The 24409-nt window shown below is 40.0% G+C and overlaps 1 protein-coding gene across 7 annotated transcripts in view; it reads left to right on the plus strand.

Moving 5' to 3' along the window:
* LOC149080478 (regulator of G protein signaling 12-like) overlaps positions 1-24409 on the plus strand; it is a 290792-nt gene that overhangs the window by 120658 nt on the left and 145725 nt on the right. For all 7 annotated transcript variants that reach the window (XM_089239583.1, XM_089239581.1, XM_089239579.1 and 4 more), the window contains one exon: positions 15166-15252. In XM_089239583.1, the coding sequence (XP_089095709.1) occupies positions 15166-15252 (87 nt within the window). The remainder of the gene's footprint in view (positions 1-15165; positions 15253-24409) is intronic.

The following is a 24409-nucleotide window of genomic DNA, read 5'->3' on the forward strand; positions in this document are numbered from 1 at the left end:
AAATTAACGTAAAATAAAGTAATGCAAAGACCAATATATAGGAGTAATGTAATATATAGGAGTAGTATATTAATTAGTATTACTTTCACTGCTATTTTGAACGTTTTCACAAAAATAAGGTACATTTTCATAAAAATTAGGTAAATTTTTGCAAAAACAGAACCCTGTGCAAAAAGTCTGGACAGACACCTGAGTACTTATTGTTGTACACGATTTATTATTATTGATGAAATATATCAAAACAATGGAACAGTGTTAAGACCTGAGAGTAAAATAGCCAATTACCGAAGTTTCAGTCATGTGTAACTCATAGAATGTAAAATTTCAAATAGGTATTGTATACAGATTTCAAATAATACATTTCCATGTTCATATTTGATAAATAACAAGGGCTTAGGCGGAGGGGGGGGGAGGTAGACTGGGTTCCCCCCCCCCCTAAATGTTTGTGACTTTTTCCTACAGTTTCAAATGTTCTTTTCAACTGGTTTTTTTTAATCGATTGGAGACTACGGATACCAGGAAGAAAGACTTTCTTTATTTCTGAAGCACAAGTATATGCAGTTTTGGACAATAAAAGAAACTCGCCGGCTAGCTATCACAACTATACTTATCAGATCGCGACGAAAGGAATCGAACCAAAAAGCGTATTTTCAAACACTGATTGAACAGCAGGCTCACTGAAATTCATTAAGTCCCTACCCTAGGGACAGAGGCAATGTATCACAAAAAAAGCCTGCACCCTATTCAAAGAAACTCTCTTCCTCCCTCACCCCTTTTTGGAGGAATACCATTTCAAGATGCCGCTTTAGCAAAACAGGCCATTATCAATGGCGATCGCTTTGTTCGAATGACAAGTGTTGGATCTGCAGAATATAGACCATTCGGCATATCATCCCATTCGACTGAGGATGATATGCTGTAGTGTGAATTCGCTCCACGTCAAGGAAATGGGCGAGTGATCGGAAGAGACGACTTTGAAACTGAACACCTTGATCAGTGGTTATGCGAGACGGCACGCCAAACCTGGATGTCCATAATGTTTAGGTGCGTGGAAGGAGTGACAACATCAGGTATAAAAATATATTTAATTTAAATGTATACGGCAGTACTACAAAGTAAATTAATATATAAACATTCTATTCTCTACAACAAGCACAGCCATTCATTAGGGCATTCTAAAAAACCAACTTACTTTCTATTTAGAGTGAGATAGATGGCTTTTTTCTCAGCCCGAGATATCAAGGAAACAGTTATTTTCCGGATATTATGCTGAGGTGAACTCAAAGAAAAGTCATAACTGTTTCCTTGATATCTCGGACTGAGAAAAAAACCATCTATCTCACTCTAAACCATCCCACCCGGGGCCATTTCCTGAAGTTAAGAGAGGCTACTAATGCCTCTACTTCAGCACCTCATGTTACAGGGCGTGAAATAAGGAAGGCAGGGTCATGTCTTCAGTGGTGTAGATGGTAGCATGCTTGCCCGGTATGCAAGAGGGCCTGGGTCTGAGTCCCGGCGAGGACGTGATGACTTTTCTTTCAGAGTTCACCTCGGCATAATATTTGGAAAATAACTGTTTCCTTACTTTCTATTGTTGACAAGCTTGATCCCCTGGTTGGTTTTGACCGAGGGCCTGGGTCTGAGTCCCGGCGAGGACGTGATGACTTTTCTTTCAGAGTTCACCTCGGCATAATATTTGGAAAATAACTGTTTCCTTACTTTCTATTGTTGACAAGCTTGATCCCCTGGTTGGTTTTGACCGATTACCCACAGGTAGTCCCCTGCCAGCAATAGCGAGAGAACTACTTGCAGGGCAACCTGAATCTGGCCAGTCAGGTGTCAGGGTGGTCTTGAAAGGTTGGTCCTTGTCACAGAGGTGTGTTAATCTTTTGAAGTTGTTGTTGCCTGCTGATGCTTTGAAGTTGTTGCTTGCTGATCATTGGAAAGCTTGTGGGCAGTGAAAGGCAGGTCATCACCCAGATGTAAGCCGGTTTGACTCTGTCTATGCTTATAGATACTGGTCCACCTTTTATTAATATTTGGAAGACTTTTTCCGATCTTGACAGCATCTGGTAAGTTCCCTTGTTTGTAGGTTCTAGGCCTTTCTTCACTCTGTCTGTGGGGAGGAAAACGTATGAGCAGGACAACAGGTCTTTTCTGACAAAAAAAGTGTGTTTTCCATGGCAAACAGTCTGTCTTGGGCTTAAATTTTCAATGATGGTCTTCAACTGATCGACAAAGCTTGATGGATCTGGATGATGCCACTAGGTGTGAAGAACTCTCCTGTAAGTCGTATAGGTCCACCATACACCATTTTTGCAGTTGTGGCTTGCAAGTCCTTTCAGGTGGCTCAAAAACCCAATAGAATCATAGGATGTACTGTTGGCCACGGGATCCGGAACTTTCGCCCCGACATTTCGTCCCAGACATTTTAACCCTGACATCTCGCCCCTGGAACGTTTCATCCCCGTTACATTTGGCCCCCAGAAATTTCGCCCCGGTACATTTGGCCCCTGAAAAATTCACACCTGACATTTCACCTGCCCTGAACGTATGAGTGATTGACTGTATGAGTGACCGTGCGAGTGATCGAGTGACCAAGTGAGTGTGAAATGGATTGTAGAAGTGCGTTAGTGACCGTACAAATGACTAAGCGAGTGGCAGATTGACTCACCACGTGAGTGACCGTATGAGTGACCACGTGACTGACCGAATGGCGTATGAGTGACCAAATGAATGACCACATGAGCTACCAAGTGATTAACTGTATGAGCGATCAAGTGAGTGATCGAGGGATTGACCGTGTGACTGACCAAGGGAGTTATGGAGCAATGAAACGTTTGAGTGAATGAGTGACCGATTAAATCTTGTGTAATTTTCCAAGTGAGTGACTGAGTGATTGAGAATATGAGTGACCAAAGGAGAGAGTGAGTAATTAACCATATGAGTGACCGAGTGACTGACTGAATGGATGTATGAGTGACCAAGTGATTAACTGTATGAGTGATCAAGTGAGTTATCGAGGGATTGACCGTGTGAGTGACAAAGGGAGTTACTGAGCGATGGAACATTTGAGTGAATAAGTGACCAAATGAGTGACTAATTAAATACTGGTGTAAGTTTCCTAGTGAGTGATTGAGCGTATGAGTGACCAAGGGAAATACTGAATGATTGAGCATATGAGTGCCAGAGTGTCTGACCGAATGGCTGTATCAGTGACCAAGTGAATGACTGCATGAGTGACCGAGTGGTTAACTGCATGAGTGACCAAGTGAGTGACTATATATGTGACCAGGTGAGTGACGGTACGAGTGTCCAAGTGAGTGATCAAGGGGCTGACCATGTGAGTTACTGAGTGATGGAACGCATAAGTGAATGTGTGACCATTGAGTGACTGCATGAGTGACCGAAAGATTGATAAAGTGAATGACTGCATGAGTGACCGAAAGATTGATAAAGTTAATGACCGTATGATTGACCCAGTGAGCGATTGATTGATTGACAAAGTGAGTGATTGAGTGATTGACAAAGTGGGTGATTGAGTGATTGACGAAGTGAGCGATTGAGTGATTGACAAAGTGTCGGGTGGAGTTGTCTGCAAAGATGATCCTCCTCATCCCCTCCATTTTATAGATGGTTACGGAGCACTGAGTGACCAAGTGACTCACACTTTGATGGATCCTAAGAATTTGGAATTTTCAGTTGAAGCATAAAATATTTTTCCCAAATTTAAAATTTACGTTGCTGCGAATTTTTTCAATATAAGAAGAGGTATTACCGTCCTGAACAAAAACATTAAAATCCCCCCCCCCAAGGTACCTTTTCCCTCCCTTCACGCTTCCTAGATATCCAGATGGGTTTAAATAAAAACCTTCATACTTAGGTTCACCATGTATCATTGAGGAGAATGCTGAATACGGCTTATCACTAAATTTTGCCAAAAATTGCAATTTGTTGCACTTATATGATCACTCACTGGGTCAGGGCAGGTGAAATATCCGAGGGATAAATTTTCATTAAATTTATTTAATTTCATTTTCAATTCACTCGATCACTCATGTATTCACTCACTTGGTCACTCGTGCAGTCAGGGAAAGCTAAATGTCCAACTCACTCGATCACTCATGTGGTCACTTGTACCATCATTCATATGTTCACGCGTACGATCAGGGCAGGCGAAATGTCAGGGGGTAAATTTCAGATTCACTTGATTACTGACTGGGTCACTCAGTTGGTCACTCGTACCATCATTCATATGTTTACTCATACGGTCACGCCTACGGTCAGGCAGGTGAAATGTCCGGGAGTAAATTTTCAATTCATTCGATCACTCATATATTCACTCACTTGGTCACTCATGCGATCAGGGGAAGCAAAATGTCACGAATAAATGTCCAACTCACTTGATCACTCATGTGGCCACTCGTACCATCATTCATATATTCATTCGTACCATCATTCATATGCTCACTCATACAGTCACGCTTACGATCAGGGCAGGCGAAATATCAGACATAAATTTCCGATTTACTTGATTACTCACTGAGTCACTCATTGGGTCACTGATATAGTCAGGGCAGGCGAAATGTCCTCGGCGAAATTTCCGGGGACTAAATGTACCGGGGTGAGATTTCAGGGGCGAAATTTGCGGGGGCCAAATGTACTGGGGATGAAACGTGCCAGGGGCGAGATGTCGGGGACAAAATGTCTGAGGCAAAATATCGGGGCAAAGGTTCCTTGAACCGTTAGCCACCGGTTAGTTGCATGAGCCTTGATGGCAGACTTGATGGAAGCGTTCTACTTGACCATTTGCTTCTGGGTGATATGTGGTCCCCTGGCATGTGGTTCCCAAGAACTTGGTTAAAGCCTTGAACAAAAAGAACTGGACATCTTGATCTGAGGTGATTCTGTTATGTGAACCAAACAGAGCAACGCATCCAGCGTAAAAATCTTGCCCACAATATCAACAGAGCTATCCAGCATAGGGAAGGCTTCAGGCCATTTAGAGAAGCAATCCACACAGGTGAGGCAATATTGGTAGCCTTCTGATGGAGGCAAAGGGCCTGCAATATCAATGTGAATGTGTTCAAACCTGGCTTCAGATGGTGAAAATTCCTTATGTGGGCTCTTTGTATGCCGACTCACTTCAGACTTCTGACAGTTAATGCTTACTTGTACCCAAGTGGTTGTAACATATTACCCCCACAGGCTTTTATGTTTCATTAATAATAATCTATGGTCCCCCGGGAAAGGACCTGGTTGAGTTACAGGATTTATAATGGTATAATTATTATTTATGTGTAATGTTATATTTTGGTATGTTAACTATATATATACATATATATATTGTATGCAGTATATTTCTAAATGGGATTTGTAAATTTTGGACCTTCATTTCTGTCTCTCGGGCGGAGGTATCCGCAGGCTTCCGATCCGTCACCATACTAAAATTCCATGATCTAAAAATGTAATATCTGTGTAAACATCATGGAGAGGTCTGATCAACTCCTCTATCTTGTTGAGTTGTTGCCACCCAGAAAAATAATTGTTCAGAAATAATTCAAGCCACGTATCCATATGCAAATCCAATGAGTGATGTCATCACTTTCTTTGTGCGCTGAAAGCCTACTTGTGACGATCTCCGATCTGAGATCGCACAACGATCCTAGATTGTGCGTCTCCTGAGGAGTGACGTCATCTTCCTCACGTATACATAAGTTTTTTGGCTACGTCACTGCACTAGTGCGGAGAGGGAAATTTTTCCTAGTATGCAAAGAAGCCTAGATGGCATGTGGAGCACTTTTAACTCGTATAAGAAGGTGTAATTCCTTCTTTCTTGGCTTCATTTGTGACTTGTTTGCATGTGAGCACTGCTGGTGTGCTAAGAGTTCTACTTCTTAAGATGCGATTTGCCAAGTTATTGCTGAGGTCTCTGAAAAATAATGAATTGAACTTCCCCTTTCTCTGAGGATCACCTTCACCAGAAGTTGCCTATGCTGAGTTGTCAGATAGACTCTTCTCGATCTGCTACGCTGGACTATCCTACCATTCTTGAACGCTCTTGCTTCATCATCAGATGGACTAAATCCAATATCGGAAGCCTATGCATTCATCGCCACCGACTGGAACCTACGGACACGGCCCCAGACCTGGGGGCCAATGAGATGGCCTTTTTATTTGTTTTCCTTTCAGATATGTCCCATAGGAGAAAACAGGACATTTTAACATCAGTCGTATCGATTTGTATACATATCAGTGGATATCTTGAACTAAGTATTTCTGTTCTTTTTATTGCAATTTTTTTAACAATACACATGTATAAGTAACGGGGGGGAAAAAAATTAACAAAGAAAACAATTTAATGCCCCATCTCACGATTACTTGTTTTGCGACGTAGGGTAAGATAATTAAGGTGAAGATAATAAGTCTTTGTTAGACATAAAACCGTAAAAACCACAGCCGGCGTGAAGGAAATCCCGTACTTGTTCGGACATTTCAAAGGAAGATGCTTGGTGGGGAGAAAAAATTTAGGGAGTATGTAATAGGTTCAGTATGTTAGCTGTAGGACAATATGCATCAGCACAAACGAGCAGTCTTCCTTCTCTGTCCATTTCAAAATGTCTGAACGTTCCCTGTTGTTGGCTAGATGTTCCTCCCATTCCGTAGCCTTTGTATTGAAAGCCATAAAAATTATTGCTTTCCCGAGGCCCAAGATGACCTCCGGATCCTGACAAAGACTTTTATTATCTTTTACTTTAATTATCTTACCTTGCGTTGCGAACCAAATGATCGCGGGATGTGGCTTTTACGAGGCACCGCTCTCAGTGTCCTTCTCCGAGGAAGGAAGAAAAGACATTGTAATTATCGTTTAATGAAGGCTACTGACAACTGCAGTATTTTCCCTACACCAGCAAGGATACCAGCATTAAGGGTGTGTGACCAGGGACGCCGGAAGTCCGAAATGATTGGTGTTGCTCAAAGTATGCGAGTCATTTCTCTGTACAGACCATAACATTTACATATGTTTTCGCCTGACCATACGTCCTTTTTTGAAGTAGGGTGTCCCGTTTTTTTCGAATCTATTGGATTTTAGCGATAACCCGTTCTTCAACCTACTTTTGTAGTAGTGGTAAAATTTTCACTGCAGTAAAATGTAACAAACCTATGCAGGAGAGGGTATAGGGGTTTTAATGTAAGAAACATTTAAAAAAAATTAAAATTTCAATACCTTTATATGTAATTATAGTCGATTTCTGTTAATTTCAATGCTATTTGAAGGGTAAGAACTCAAAGTTTAAGAAATTCATTGCGACCCACACTTTACGCCATATATGGTAAACCCTGGACCCCCCCGAACCAAATGTGGGCCTGAAGGTTATCTGATGTGGCTTGCCCCCTCAAACCCAATTTTGTGAAAATGAACTAAGCGGGACATTTACAGCTAGCTTAAATAATCCGTGGCACAATTCCAGAGCATTTAAGTGGCCCATGGCACATTTTCAGATCACTGAAGTAAGCCTCTGGCACATTTTCAGATCACTGAAGTAAGCTCGTCGCACATTCAAAGATCACTTAAGTCATCCGCGACACAGTTCCAGAACATTTGAACGATCCGTGGCACATTTAGAGATCCCTTGAGTGACATGTGGTAAAATTTTTAGAGCAGTTAAGCAGCCCCTACTGTGGTTCTACATGACTCAAGTTTCCCGCGGAACATTCCCAGATTACTTAAGTGATCCGTGGCCATGACTCCCACAAGGGGTGGTCTGACGAGGCTCCAGCCCTGGGGCCGGGGTTGATTTTCATCATTTTTTTTGTTTTTTCACGCTATAAATTTATCATGAAGGGGTCCGTAAAAGATCCCAGCCTAGGGGCCCTGCTTCAGGATTTGGGTGTCATGTCCGTGGCATAATTACGGATCACTTGAGTGATGCGTTGCACAGTTCCAGAGCACTTAATATTTCCTGAGCACTTGAGGGATCCGTGAAACATTTAGAGATCGCTGAAGAGGCTCTGTAAGGAATTTATCTATAGGGAGAATGTTAGTTCATGCGCCCACAATATATCCTAAGGTTTTTTTCGTTTTAAAAATATTTCATATTTTCATAAAGGGTGGTTAATGATTTGAGCATCATCCATATCCCGCTCCCCCCTTGTTATCAAAAGTCAGCAAATCGGGAACCCCCTCCCCCATCGATGCTGACGTTATACTTAAATGACCCCTTACCTAAGGGGCCCGGTGCGTCTAAATAGTTTCGGACACGAAAAATATTTGCCTGATTTTATATATTTGGGGGTAGGAATCGCAAGGGCGTAGTGAGGGGAAGACTTGGGGGGTCTGGTCCCCTCCCGAAATGACCGAGAAAAAGGGAAAAGGGTGGCCAAATCTATTGTTATATCACTTTCGTTCCCCCCCCCCCCCGAACGAAATTTCTGGCTACGTCCCTGAGGAATCGTCATTCATTATTTCAAAATATATTTAAATATATAATAAATCATTATTTCAAAAATGCTGTGAAATATCCATGCAGAAAATGTTAAATACACAATTCAATAGATTAATACAAAAACTGGCGAAAATTCATCACTGAAAGCAATTTTAAACTAATGAAAGAAAATAAAATCCTGAAACTGATAAAAAATTTTGGACTTAATGAATCAAAAATAATTGAAAGAAATAATTCCTGCACCAATTCAGAATTTACGGGGGGGGGGGGATTTTTCAGAATTGTTGAAAGAAATAATTCCAGAATTGATGAAACTTCAGAATTAATGCAAGAAGTAATTTCAGAATTCATGAAAGCCTCAAATAGTTTACCATGAGTGCGGGGGACCACAAAGCACGGTGCCCAGTGCGACCACTCCTGTCACACATTCCTGAGAGCAGCTCTCACTTTCACAGTGGAAATCAGTTTTCCTCATTTCTCTTTGACAGGCTCAACCGTTTGTCAGTGAATATCTGTTGTTTAAATTTTGTTGGCTGGGATTTTTGTCAGCCCGAAGCAGAGGCGGGTTTAAGGGCGGGCACACCCTAGGGCCGTCATTTCAACTTTTTCCGGGGGGAGGGGGCAAAGAGCATGTACTAAAGGTACGCATATATATATATATATTTGTATATATATACCATTTGTAGTGTATTTTCAAAAGCCGGGGGGGCTGTTGCCCCCTGTGCCCCCTAAATGACGGGCCTGGGGGGCACCAGGCACACACCCTGGGCCACGTAAAACCCAAACGTTACACTTTTTTCTAATTTAAGGGGTCCAGTATTTACTTTAGCGTCTGGGGCCTCAACTGACTTTAATCTGCATCTGCCCCCCCCCCCTCTCCCAAGCAAAACTTTTCACGGGTTCTTCTGTAGTGAATTTACAGCTTCAATAGCACCCCAAAAAATTATGGTAATTGTGCCAGGCCCCAGGGCTGTTCCCATGTCAGCCCTACCCTTTTGGGGTCAAATGCCGAACTTGACCATACGGAAATCGGGCGTTGACATCTGCACAACAATTTTACAGAATTTAAGAGGTGAACTTTAAAGTTATTGGCAACATCAGCGGATGGTTTTTCTACAGTTAATTACACAAAAGAAAGCAAAAAAAAAAATCATTTAGATAAAAGCAAACTTACGTGGGGTAGAATCTAGTTCATCAATATGTCACTATCAAATCCTTTGAACTTTAAAAAAAAAACAAATCTTAAGCATTTTTTTGCTCACATAGGAGCGTTTCATTATTCCAATAGAGCAAATTTGTGATTACTACTATCTGACATAAATAGTTCAATCTTACACGAACGGCGGGGAATGGTTCGATTCTCTACATGCAGCTGGTCATCCGACAGACACTGAGCGGGAAAAATTTACACACCATAGGAAGTCCAGCCAGGGCCACAACTAGAGGGGGGGCAGACGGGTTTCGTATCCTGCGCGCTAGACCCGGAGGGGGTGCAAATTTCATTCTGAAACCTCGCCTTCAACATTACAAGGAGGCTTCAAAATGTGCGCTTGCCCCGGGTGACCAAGCATCTAGTTGTGGCCCTGAATCCAGCATAGGAATCCGTATTGCTGTACAGCAGAAACGATTTTTTCCCCCTCATGTGTGTGTGTGGTACAGGTATACTGTATATCTATTCCAGAAAACCGCTGGGCAATTTTAGCCGCACACTAATTGCATGCTATCAGCGGCTCTCTTTACGCTGAGTAAAAAAAGACAGACAGCTTCAATATTGTTAATTGAACGCATGTGTTCAATGAGTCTCGCAAAACGATTTTTTCCTCTCCCTATAGAAATATTTGGTTCCGAGGAAAAAAAGAAGCCCCTTTGAAGTTATGCAGCTTGGTCACTGTAGCACAGATGTTTTTTCAGTCTCCAAGGAAGGTGGGGTGCCGAGTTTTCTCAGGGCATTATTGTCATCTAGTTGTCAACAGAGCCCTGAAGCAGTTGGATATTTTCAGGGAAAAGAAACGGAGAGTATGGAAAAACATTTCCCACCCCTGCTGTGTTGTTTGAGTCTCATGAAGACGGATACTCAAAAATACAAAAAGAAAAAAAAATTAAATTAAAAATACTAGTTTCGAGGTGGGAGGGGAGGACCAGAGACATCTTTCCCTTCCTTTGGGCCTTGCAACAAAACGAAGGATTTTCAGTGCGATAAGGGGAAGAGGGATCCTCCAAATTCTTATAATTTACAAATGAGGTTGCAAGCCTTGCTTTGTTCTGGGAGGGGTTTTCATCTTTCCCCTTGTAAATGATTTTTAGACTGAAAAATTAAAATAATATTTACCATAATAGTGAAATAAACCACTTAGTTATTCGTGGAAATGCTTGAAAAATGAAAGGGTAATGAATATATTCTCGCGGTACGATTGATGTCACGGTGCGGTAACGGGTCTCGGCCCGGTGGTTGAGAAACACTGTTTTAGACGATAACTTCATGGTGATAAATAAAACATTGTGTATCTTTTCTTTTTATTTGAAGTCATTTATGTATTTATTTTCCTTCACAAATTCTCCCTCACACTGCCAGAAGTCGTGGAAAATGGAAAAACAAACGTCGAACCATTTCTCCTTCCTCTTTGAATCTCAATATACAGCATCTCATTTCACTAGGATGTTTTTTTAATACTTGTTTCTATGTCTGTATTTGTTTATTTAAACTTATGTTGAGCTTTGAAATTTAATTTTGATAATAGCACTGGAATAAACGATTCTGTAGTATATATATATTTTTTTCTTTTTGTGCGGTAGAAACTTCAGATAACAAAGTTATGCCATTATTGCATTTATTATTTTTTGTTTTATTTTCTCAGCGACTTTTTTTTGTACTTTTTAACTACATCTATGAGACTATTGATTGATGCCTTTTAACCCTTTACACAGCATAATAGCAATAAGCTTCCTTATGATTTTCAGCAGTAAATGAGTATATAAAGTAATGGGTATAGATCAGTTTTTTCCAAGTGTGCGTCGCTGTTTCTAGAGGCATCACCAACCTTTATGTGGGGTGTCGTGGCGAGCTTGAGATATTGATTTGTTTATGCTTTTAAGAAGTTCTTTTATACGGGGAAATATCTGTTAATCTATCCTGAAGAGCCGCTGACGAATCATGAATTAGGCAAGGGAGCAGTGGTTGACAAAAGTTTGTGAACCATTTGAATAGGGCAGGGGTTCTCAACCGGGGCTCCTTGTGCACTGCCCAGGGGCTCCGCGACCACTCGAGGAAAATAAAAAAAAACCCAGTAAAATTTAGAAAAATTATTATAAATATTTTTAAATAGTAAAAATGAATCGGTAATTTTGATGGATAATTAAAAATGGGCCTACAAGGCTCCGACATAGAATTTTTTTACTAAAGAAGGTCCGCTAGTCAAAAAAGGTTGTGAACCGCTGGTATTGGGCAAGTGTTCCACTGAGAGAGGGATTAACTTTACAAAATGCCAATACTAAAATAAGAAGGCGAGGTATCTTGTCAATGCCACTCAAAGGGTTGAGATCCGTCTGAAATCAGCGATGAAACGTACTGTCTCAAGTCTATTGCTGTGACTACCGTTGTGGAATTGAGATTCTATGATGCTCATTTTATTCTCATGCTTAATGGACAAATAGAAAGTCCCTTGGACCTGAAATGACTTGCAAACAAAAAGAGCTGCAGCAATGCAACTCCTCACAAGGAAAGGGTCCCATGGATATGTCTTCAAAAATTTTAATTTTAAAAAAAAAGCGCTTTCAGTGCAATATTTGAGCTATGTTGAAATGGTGATTGGTATGATTGGTATTGCTTTAGCAACACGAGCAGATATGTTCCGGCGTCCCTATGTGTGACCTCAGGGCTATAGTGTGACCCCTACTGTTTCAATGCATAGAAAGCCATAATGTCTGAATGAAACGAAAATGTCCATGAACAACAGATGTCCACAGTGAAATGCCTGTTGGTGCTGATAAAGCACATGACACCCCCCCCCCCCTCCCCAATCTATAGTGTGGAAAAACAAAAAATTATGAGAATGGTCCAGGCCCCAGCGCTAGAGCTCCGTCAACCTCACCATGGTAAAGCGACAGCTTTGCTGCAAGCTTTGTATAACAATACCCCCAATCCGAAAAAATCAAGATGTTTCTTTTCCTTGCTTTTGAAAAAAGAGGCTACATTTCCCATCAGTCTTTTTTAAGGCTCTGTACTGTCTTGAAAACATATCTCCCCGCAAAACTTCTGGGTTGGAACGAAAAATATTTATGGTTCACATCTGACAAAATAGTTATTGGATTGTTCAAAATCTTTTATTAAGTTAGTTATACATGGAGTGCGTACATAAAGGATTAATTGTTTTTCCACATAAATGAATTTTCAACATGGTTTCTTCTAACCCAAAGGAAAGGTAAACAATACTGAAAATAATATACATTGTTGATAAATTTTATTTTGGGCATCTCTAGTTAACTGTAATAAATCTACGGCTGAAGAGTTGAATTGTGTTTCCAGAACCACAACTTTGGGGGGTGGGGATATGAGCAGTTGGGGTCTGGTGCGCCCCTGGTGGTGGACCAAAGGAAGCGCAAATTTGACACTTTAATCTCTCCTTCAACGTTTTAAGGGAGCACCAAAATGTTTTTGTCCCCAGTGACCAAGCATCTAGTTGTGGTTCCATGTTTCATAAAGTGTGAAATGTTTATTTTTAATAGGCAATATCTACAAATTAACAGAATTGTCAAGAAGCTAGTGCTTACTTGAATAGGTAGAGTGAACATGAATATTTTAATTATTCAGTTCCATTCTGTAGGCCGATACTTTGGCCAAGGCCAATGAAAATAGTTATTCAGTATTGTTTCCATTTACCAGGACCGTAGTGTGCTTTCTCTGGGCTCTGGGGCATTGCCCCAGCCTATTTACGGCCCTACCATTTACTCTTTAATTCAATAACTTTTTTTTTTTGGATGTTTATAGTGAATCGCCTGGCATAACGGAATCACTTCGTTTTATCCAAAAAAGCATTGCATAAAAAATTCACATAAGAGGAATAATCTTTGTTTTTCTAAATTAAAGGAAAATTTCAAGTTTTGATAGAAATTTTGTTGTTTGTAAATGACGGTTCAAAGTGGTTCGTTATGTAGAGACTACAGTTTCATACATGTGTTAGAGGGTTTCTCTCCTGTTATTCCACAAATAAAATACAACCGGGAAATTCCCAGAAATCAGAACTCATTTCCCAGATCCCTGAAAAAGAATACAGTTGAACTAGATTATATTTCTGTACTGAACTAGACATACCTAAGTAATTTTTATCACCAGAATCATGTATTTTAGAAGCTGCAATCATTAAATTTTGAATAAAATTGATCTTATTAGATAAATTACTAAACTGTACACATTGTCAGGGAAGCATCTTCTGGATATTATGATGAGATGAACTCGGAAAGAAAATTAATCTTGTCTCCACCAGGACCTCTTGCATACCAGTAAAGCATGCTACCATCTACATCACTGGAGACACGACCCTGCCTTTCTTATTTCACGCACTGTGTTGTGAGGCGCTGAAGTAGAATCATTAGCTCTCTCTTAACTTCAGGAAATGTCCCTCTTGACAAAAATCAATATTCTGTTCAGGAAGGTGCTCTTGTGGGAAAACTATGGATCACAGAATGCCCACCCATTCAATTCAAGGTGAGAAAATTTCCCATCTTGGACTTCTATTTTTTGGCAGTAGATGATTTGTAACCAGCAGCTTGGTCTTTGATTTTGTTTCCCTGCTTTATAATCATTTTCAAAGTTGATATTCGACTGTTTTGCAAGATCAACTTTTGTCATCTAAAAATTTTTTTTTTTAAAGAAAGTGCTTTTTGTTTTCTTGACATTACGAATGGGGGATTAATCATGATCTTCACTGACAAAGGTCATGATTTGACACAGCCAGCGAGCAAAGCACCACAGACAGAAAATTCCATAAGAAATGGTCGAAAGGACTTACTGTGTGTGTCTTTCTTATCAGCAGACGTGTTCCCTTCAAATGCTTACTATGTGTTACGTGACATTTTTCCTGAAAGATTAGGAGTTTGTGTCGAAGGGAAAACATTGAATAATCGAGGTTTTATGTCAAATAAATGGATTATTTTAACATTAAAATGCATAGGAACAAATTGCAAACAAAGTTAAACACCATATAAACGTGAAAGTTGTATAACTGAGCGACATATAAACAGGATTCCACTGTAATTGTGTGTGTGTGTAAAGTGTTTACAATTTTATGAATTTCCTCTTCTTAAAATTGAATGCATATAAAATAGGTTATTTATAGAGTAACACTAATAAGACACTGAGATACTGTAGTTCATAATAAACGTATGAATTTATGTAATGTAGCTTCTCTAAAACGCTATTCGGACCACGATCTGATATTATGCCAAACTCGTTATAGCGCCAAAGTTCTTTGAGATGGATATTGGCGTTACATTGGGGGTTCAACTGTATTTCATCAGACCTGTTATGCTTGTATGTTACTTGCTTTTTATTTAATATTGTTTTTTTGAATTTACAAAAATTTTTGAAGACGTAGCAAGGGGAAGAAGTGTTATTTTGAACTATTTTTCTTGAAAATAAAATCAAGCATTAAAAGCTAGGACAATCAACAACTGCAGTTTTAATGTGAAACCTGAGATAAAACTTAAGTTTTATATTTTATAGGACTTTTTGAAGGTGGAATTCAGCCAGGAGAATATTATTTTTTGGATTGCTTGCGAAAATTATCGTCATTTATCTGATCAGGAAGAAGTAAGCTCATTTTAAATGAATTACTCTTATTTATTATAAAAATTTTAATTAGGTTCAAAAATTTTTGAACTTGTGGAATTTAAAAATTTCCCATATTTTTAGCTCAAGCTTTCACTGTTTTCAGTTTTTGAAAAATGGTTACCTGGAATGTGTAATATCTAATTTTTTTTTTTTAAATATAGTTTTTACACATAAATTAATAGAAAAGAAAAATTCATATATATACATGCACATATATATAGTGCACAGGCAAGTGTTGGACGCTGATGAAATTTGTTCTTGAATTAGAGAGAAAAAATTTATAAAATAATAAGTACCAGATATAGGGGTAGCTTGTCATTAACACGCAAAGGCGTGTGTTCCCAACAGAATTTCTTCAAGGCATCAGTTTAATGAAGGCTTTTAACAGCTGGCTGATGCAAAGATATATTTCGAAAAAGGAAAAGAATCAACTGTCCTTGCAAGGAATCGAACCCATATCTTTTCACTTTTTGGGTGTACACCCTAGACCACTAGAGGCAATGAATATCTCAATCTTTCCTTAGACACAACATGAGAGACATCATCCTCTGATCAGTTTAATGCCTTAAATTGTCTGAATGTTAATTTAATGTCCCAAAACTATCCCGTGAAATGTATTACTTTTTAATTGAAAAATATTCTGAAGCCAAATATGGTTTACATTTGCAAGAGAATTATTTAGAACTTGTATCAAGAGATTCAACCAAACAACACAATTATTTCATATTTTTGGCATCGCTCAAGTAGTAGTGTTCTGGTCCATAGAGCTCTGTAAGTAAGGATGTCGCATGAATGAATGTCAGGACTCTGCCATCAGACTTATCCCATTGCTGAGATCTCTTCCAGGCCAGCTTCGTGGCAGAGTCTGGAGCGAAGTGTGTACACCTGACAGCGTGTATCTAGTAGTGCATCTATTTTTTCAGTGTTGCCATCATAATTTCAAGTTGTGAATGGAGTATAGTGATTGAATATTTGTATTATTGTAGGCCTGTTGCTCTCTGTGACGGATTTTTTTAATGAGATCGGCTCACATTAGTGCCACAATGTTGGGTACCACAAAAAGACAACTTCAGCAGACCATCACTGTGGCATTGGCTGAAACCACACTGACACAATAAGGATGTAGCAAGAGGAAAAAAACATCTCACACAGTTTATTATGTCTTCTCAGCACATTAGAGACCGTACTCCAGTGAAGATAACTCTCGTGGAAAATATTAGCCAAAATTGATCCACTTTTTTCTCAGGAAAATTTTAGATTTCATCAAACAAAATAATTTTTTTGGGAAAAAATGTAAATGCAGTGCAATACTGTACAAATGGTAAATACTAAACTAGGGTCAGGTGGGTTGATTGGAAAAAATGTTTGGTTATCCGAGGATAGTGCTGTAGTGGTGGGTTGGTAAGGTACAGGGTTAGAGATGGGAAGGGTTCAGGTTACATGGGTTCAAACCCACCCACCTCCAAATAATTACACTTTTTTTTACCGCTGTGGTGGTCGAGTGGTTATAGTGACGGACTCGCGATGCGAGGATCCGGGTTCGAACCCCACAGTGGTGGTCGGCTGAAGTTGGTTTTCTGTGGTTCCCAACTTCAAGGCGCAAATGCGAGCCGATCTCCCCGTTAAAAAGTCTCGCCACAGAGAGCAACAGTCCTACAACGATAAATCATTCAATCATAACACTTCACTCATAGTTTGAAAAACTTGTGGCAGATGGCAGCACTACATATAACAAGCATTACAGAGAAACAACAAAACTTCACTTCAGGTTTCACTACACGTACACGCACATTCCCGCATGTACCGATTCGTTGGGGGGTTCCGCGGGGAGGGGGGGGTTGTGGGCGGGGTGCATGTGGGGTGTAGTAGTAGTAAGTAGGGCCTCCAAAAAATGGCTCGGGGATCCATGGTGTTCTTAAGTCAGCCACCTCGTTGGGCAATTTGCCTGTTGTGGCGTTGTATTTGTATTTGTATTTGATATGTTGTTACTCTCCACCAGCACCATAACTAGAGGGGACAACTGCTCCGGGCAGCAAAATTTTGGGGATGGCAGTTTTAGGTAGGACACAAAGAACACCGTTATAAAACTATTGAATTTTAAAGCTGGGGAGGGGGGCGGAAGAATGATGTTTGCCCCAAGCAGCAAAAATCCTAGTTGTGGATCTGCTCTCTGCTATCCATACAAAGTTTTTTAACAGCTGGCTGATGCAAAGATATGTTTAGTATAGAGAGAAAATTCAACTGCCCTTACAGGGAATCAAACTTGCGTCCTTTCACTTTCCAGGTGAACGCCCTAGACCAGTGTTTCACAACTGTTTTGCCCTGACACCAGTCAAATCAGGCCGTGAATAGCTCACCGATTCATTTTTACCCATTTATACCCCATTGGGCATACATATTACCGGGCCTTCTACTCACATAAAAGAAATCAACTAGGCCACAGTCTTCTGAAGGTTGAGAACCACTGCCCTAGACCACTAGATGACAAAGACAATGAATATCTCAATCTTTCCTTGGAGCTCGTGTGCAAGGAAAGATTGAGATATTCTTTGCCTTTGTAGTCTAGTGCAGTGGTGTGCAAACTTTTAGAAATGTGATCCCCCTTTTGACGAAAAAATTTATCATTGACCCCCTACATAGGCTGACCATATGTTTATTTTTTCCAGGACAGTCCAATTTTTTTGAAGTAAAACATGCTTTCCCGAAAGTCATTTTTGGAACGCTTGTTTCTTGATTTTGATTAGGCGATACTGACTTCCAAAGATATTCAATTTTTTTTAATATCATATGAATATTTACTTTGTTTTCTGATGTACTTGATGTCCATTATGCAAGATGGAACTGTAGCGAGGTGTATGGTCCTTGATTTTTGTATACAGGGTGATTAAGAAAGAATCGCCCGATTTCAAAATGATTATACACTTGAAATCGGCCATTAAAAAAGTTGTTCATAAAGACACACAGGAGGGAAATACACATTTCCCTCCGTATATTCACAGATCACTCAACATTCTACTCTGTGTTTTTAACTTTTAAGAAATGTGCAATTTTTAAATTGGGTAATTTTCTCCAAGTCACGCTGTAAAATGTAAAAGTACTAACTTGATGTCTGCCGCATGTGCTCGCCAGATGCACGAATGTACAAATTTTTCTTTTTTTATCACCTGCTTGGATACTCTGTTTTGCTACCTAAGTTGTGCCTGAAACACAAATATTACATGTGTGTTTCAGTAATGCCCTATTGAAACACACGTTACAAAACATTTTAGAAAAGTAACTTGCATAGAGTATCATGGGTAGAGTAAACATTCAAAAGTCATTTCCCACATTCTTTTTTTTTTTACAAGGACATTGCACATTCATGATTCTGGCATGACAAAGCTTATAATATTGATTATTGTACAAGTAGAATTTGTTAAAATTACATTGTCTGATACATGGTAATTAGCTCAGCTGAATAAAGGCATTCTTTAGTTTTGACATATTTTTTAAATAAAAATGAATTTTTTATTTGAAAATTTTTATTTTGGAGAATCTCTTGCAACCCTGCTAGTTCATTGATGCATCCCACTGTGGAGTCGCGACCCACAGTTTGCACACCACTTGTCTAATGGTCTAAGATGTTCACCCAGAAAGTGAAAGGACATGGATTCGATTCCCTGCAAGGGCAGTCGATTTTCTCTCTTTCCTAAACAACATATCTTCGCATCAGCCAGCTATTGAAAACCTTCATATAGATAGCAGAGAGTGACATCATCCTCAGATAAGTCACCATCTGGTGGCAGTGTCAGCAATTGCAAGCTTTGGCTTGTTATATCTGATCGTGCATATATGGTCCCGTTCAGTGCACACAAGCTTTAAAAAAAGATTTAGATATTCGTTGCCTTTATAGTCTAGGGGTCTAAGGCATTCACCCAGAAAGTGAAAGGACGTGGGTTTGATTCCCGCAAGGGTAGTTGAATTTCCTCTCTTTCCTAAACATATCTTCACATCAGCCAGCTGTTAAAAACCTTCATAATTTTTGGTTAGTTCGAACATAACCAGGGGCGGTCTTAGGGCAGTGCAACCGGTGTAATTGCACTGTGCGCCAAATGAGAAAGGGCGCTGAAACATTTTAAATATACATTACTAGAAAAATATCTTTAAGATACGTTATTTATAAACTATAAAATACACATGAAAAATTACCAAGATGGGAATTTTGAAAAAAAACAACAAAAAGGTTTGAGTGTGTATATAATATTACGTTTATTTTTTGAAAAGAAAGTAATTTATGGGCAGTGCACCTATATACGTACAGTACGTAGCGATTTTGGTCAGATAAAAATACACACTCTCTCTCTCTCTCGAGCTCTTTTCGTTTATTCCTGCAGGAGATTTGGGAGGGGGGGGGAGAAGCAATTTCTTTCTCTGTTGCTGTGCAGTAAAAAATAAAAATGATGGAGGAATCGCCCTTGGTCACCCAATTTTTCTACTAACGAGAGCAAAATGTTTTCCTGTGTTGTGGGTAGTATTACAGGAATTGAGTGTCTTCTGATGTTGGGGGAAAGATTTTGAGCCAGAGGCCTTTCATGCCACTTTTTTCCCTTGTATTACTTTTATTAAAAACGCAGAATCGAATCGCCAATACAGTAAAGTATTTTAAAAAAAAAAATTTTTTAACGAATGAATTGAAACCTATTATTAGCTGACCATTTTAAATAGGGATCCTGCACTTGGGCCTCGTTCCTACCTTTCACACGAGGAGAAACAAAAATGTGCTCATATCTGAAAACCCATGCACTTTAGCGCTCTCGACTTGCCAGACTTTCCTATTAGTTCAACCAGGGGCAGCTCTGTGGCACTGGGTGTGCTCTAGAAGAGCGTCAAATCTGAAGTGAAAGAGCAAAAAAAATTTAGGAAAAATATTTGTGTCCACTGTAGAAAGGGCACCAAATCTGAGGTAGAGAGGGTGAAAAAAATTAGGGGAAGTGATTTCTGCCCCCCTCTAGTAGGAGCGCAAAATTCGGAGTGAAAGAAATTACAGAAAATTATTTCTGCTCGCTTTAGGAGGGTCGTTATATCCGAAGTGGAAACGCAAAAAAAAATTTGGAAAACTTTTACGTGCCCTCTCTAGGAGGGGCGTTAAGTTTGAGGTAAAAGGGCGAAAAAACGGAAAAATGATTTCCGCCCGCTCTAGGAAAAGAGCCAAATCCAAGGTAAAAGGCCAAAAGAAATTGGACATGTTTTGACATAAAATATTGCTGTTACTTTGAACACATCAAAACGAAGCGATTGAAACAAAAGTTTTTTTTTAATTGGGAGGTGAAGGGGGCTGAAAAATAGGTCCCACTCGGGTAGAGATTTTGTCTCGAGCCGTGCCTGAGTGAAACGTGTGTGTGTGGAAAATTTTAACAAACCGTACATACACACAACTGAACATCTTTTCAGAGTTTCATGGATCTTGTTCCAGATACCCGGTGAGTAATGATAAAGCCTCCTATGAGGCTCCTATACAGTATCTCTGTCTAGAACAGTGTTTCTCAACTGCCGGACGTCAGCCGGTAGCAGACCCTGGCAAGAGTCAAACCGGGTCATCAGTGATTCATCATTTCATATATATCCCCGTTCGTTTTCCATTAGTCGTGTTTATGACCGGGACTTCCGCTCAGAAAAAAGAATCCTACTGGGCCACGGTGTTTCAAAGGTTGAGAACCACTAGTCTAGGAGGCCTTGGTAAGGTGTGGCCACAACGTGACTCTAAAAAGACATCTTTTTCATTTCAAGGAACTAATCAGGAACGTATGTTGGAAATTCAATTTGATTTTTTTTCAAACCGACTTTTAAGAGAAGGTGCCAAAAACGTCAATAAATTTAATCTAAATAAACATCTTTTGATCCTAGTGAAATTTTCAATTTTAATTTTTGCTGTATTAGTTGTATATAAGATTTGTAAGAATTTTAATCATCTTGAAGAAATTCATTTTGAAGGCAAGTCATTTCTTTGACGTTAATCTTGAATAAGAATTAAACAAAACCTATCGAATTTTGCTGCTTATAATCCGCATATGCAAACTTCACTAGTTTGAGGAAAAAAAAGGCACCATGTATAGTTCCACAGCAATATATACTAAAGAGCCAAAAAAATGGTACCCTGCCTAATATCGTGTAGGGCCCCCGCGAGCCCACAGAAGTGCCGCAACACGACGTGGCATGGACTCGACTAATGTCTGAAGTAGTGCTGGAGGTAATTGACACCATGAATCCTGCAGGGCTGTCCATAAATCCGTAGGAGTAAGGAGATCTCTTCTGAACAGCACGTTGCAAGGCATCCCAGATATGTTCAATAATGTATTGCATTGTCCTGCTGAAATTGTCCAAGTTCGTCGGAATGCACAATGGACATGAATGGGTGCAGGTGATCAGACAGGATGCTTACGTACCTGTCAGAGTCGTATCTAGACATATCAGGGGTCCCATATCATGCCAACTGCACACGCCCCATACCATCACAGAGCCTCCACCAGCTTGAACAGTCCCTTGTTGACATGTAGGGTCCACGGATACATGAGGTTGTCTCCATACCCGTACACGTCCATCAGCTCGAAGCAATTGGAATCGAGACTCGTCAGACCAGGCAACGTGTTTCCAGTCCTCAACAGTCCAATGTCAGTGTTGTCGGGCCCAGGGGAGGCATAAAGCTTTGTGTCGTGCAGTCATCAAGGGTACACGAGTGGGCCTTCGGCTCCGAAAGCCCATATCGATGATGTTTCGTTGAATGGTTCACACGCTGACACTTGTTGATGGCCCAGCATTGAATTCTGCAGCAATTTGCGGAAGGGTTGCACGTCTGTCACGTTTAATGATTCTCGTCAGTTGTCGTTAGTCCCGTTCTTGCATGATCTTTTTCCGGCCGCAGCGATGTCGTAGATTTATTTTTTTACCGGATTCACGGTACACTCGTGAAATGGTCGTATGTGAAAATCCAAATTTCATTGCCATCTCGGAGATGCTATGTCCCATCTCTCATGCGCGACTATAACACCACGTTCAAACTCACTTAAATCTCGATAACCTGCCATTGTAGCAGCAGTAACCAGTCTAACAACTATGCCAGACACTTGTTGTGTTATATAGGCTTTGCTGACCGCAGTGCCGTACTCTGATTGGTATTATGGAAACGTATTATACACAGACTATACGCAGCAGAATAGGTAGGTTAATTCGTACTTCCATGAAAATATGGAAATAAAGTAGTGTACCTCACATACGTATCCAAAACGGGGAGGGGGGGGGCAGCAGCAAATCCATTTCGTCTAAAAGAAATTTCGGATATGTATCTTCATATATTTGAAATGAGTTTTTTGAAGTTGAGGAAATATAGGATTAGATGTATGTTGTGGTAAATGCGTTGAATCGGTAATGCATAATCACCAATCCTCTCTGTAAGTTTCATAAATTTTGCAACATTTATCACTTTTACCGGCAATTATGCATAACTCTTTTTGACCCTGTATGCACAAACGTGAGGGTTGCTTCTTTTCACTTTATATATTCTTTTTTTAACCCCAGGGATGTTAAGCTCAAACTTCAAGAATTGTGCTTTATCGTTGAAATTAAAGCTGAAGTCCCGGAGGTTAAAAAAAATCTATGGAGAGAAAAAAACAACTCCTTCCCAGTGCCGTCTTAACGCATGAGCCTATTCGGGAGCGAACCGGGAACCTCAAGAGTAGAGGGGCCTCATGAAAATGAGATCAAGTTAAAATTTTTTAGAATTTACTAGGTAGGGCCTCAGAGGAATCACTAGGCTCGGGGGCCCATGATGCTCTTAAGACGGCCCTTCCCCAGGGCCGTAGCGTGCTCGGGGCAATCTTTTCTTGGAGTCTCCTTGAAATGGTTATGCTCAGAAAAAGGAGGAGTTACAAGCACCGCCCCCCCCCCCCCATTCAGCTCGTTGCACCGCCCCAGTTGCCTCAGAGTAGTTACAGGCCTGCTCAAGTTGCATTGCCTGGTGCTTTAGCTGGTGTTTGCCTGCCCCTTCTGTTTTTTAGTACTGGGTCTGAAAAGGATGATTTCAAATGAAGTTCATGAGTTTTATGTTAGTATAATTAATTATTATATTATTATAAGAGTTACACATGAGTATAGAAAGATAGACAGCTAAGCACAGAGTGGTGGTCTGTTCGGGGTCAGAATATCAAACAAAGAATGATTGTTCTGGGGTATTTTTTACGACTTCTAGGAGGGGTGCCAATCCATTGCCTCTGCTGAAAAGAAATAGTGTTGTGCTGTTGAAAAATAAGATGATTATCACTACCTGGTTTTTAGGAATATTTGTTAACCCCCCACACCATGCAGAGGCTAGCCAATATGGTCCTTAAGCAGCATCATAAATACAAGGCAATGAAAAAAAAAATTTAGATCTTTGATTGTGGTTAGTAGGATATTTCAATGCCTGCCGTGAGATCTGAGTAGTTAACACTAAAAGGGCCAGACTATGTTATACCTAAAAGGGCCGCTGGCAGTCATTTTGACTGCTGCTTCTTTTCAGTGCAATATATTTATTCTTACTAAATTTTCACAATAAAAAATAGCAAGCATCATCCCACATGGTTAATTTGTAAATTTTGATGAAATTTGCGTTTTTTTAAGTATACAGGGTGTCCATAAAGTGACATTCAAACTATAAATATGTGAAAAATTAGAGGGCAACTGTAGATGTCATTATCAACGATTTTTTCCATGGTAAAAAAAAGATTGATGAACATAACATTTACATTGCATCGTACATTGCTCTATTTTGATGATGTATACATTTTTATATGTATTGGTCTCTTTTATTCACTTAATTTAGTTGTTTGCGCACGCTATGGATAACATATGCAATTATGCCAGTGCAAATTTGCGCTACAGTAGTATAAAACTAGGGCACTATTAAAATTTTATACTACAAATTAAACATTTGATCATTTTCGTCGCACCACGGTCATTCTCTGCACACAAGGGCTAATTAGACCGGGACCTACAATCAGTGGCGTCGGAGCCGGGGGTGCTGTGGGTGCTCGAGCACCCACGGAAGTTTGTAGAACGGCTCCGAGCACCCACAGAATTGATTCAAAAATCGAAATTTCCTACATGAATCTCAAGACGGACACCC

The sequence above is a fragment of the Pholcus phalangioides genome, unplaced genomic scaffold (genome assembly GCF_987345545.1).
Source record: "Pholcus phalangioides strain wild (caught in Gottingen) unplaced genomic scaffold, Ppha-v1.0 ptg000011l_1, whole genome shotgun sequence".
In the NCBI taxonomy this organism is placed as follows: domain Eukaryota; kingdom Metazoa; phylum Arthropoda; class Arachnida; order Araneae; family Pholcidae; genus Pholcus; species Pholcus phalangioides.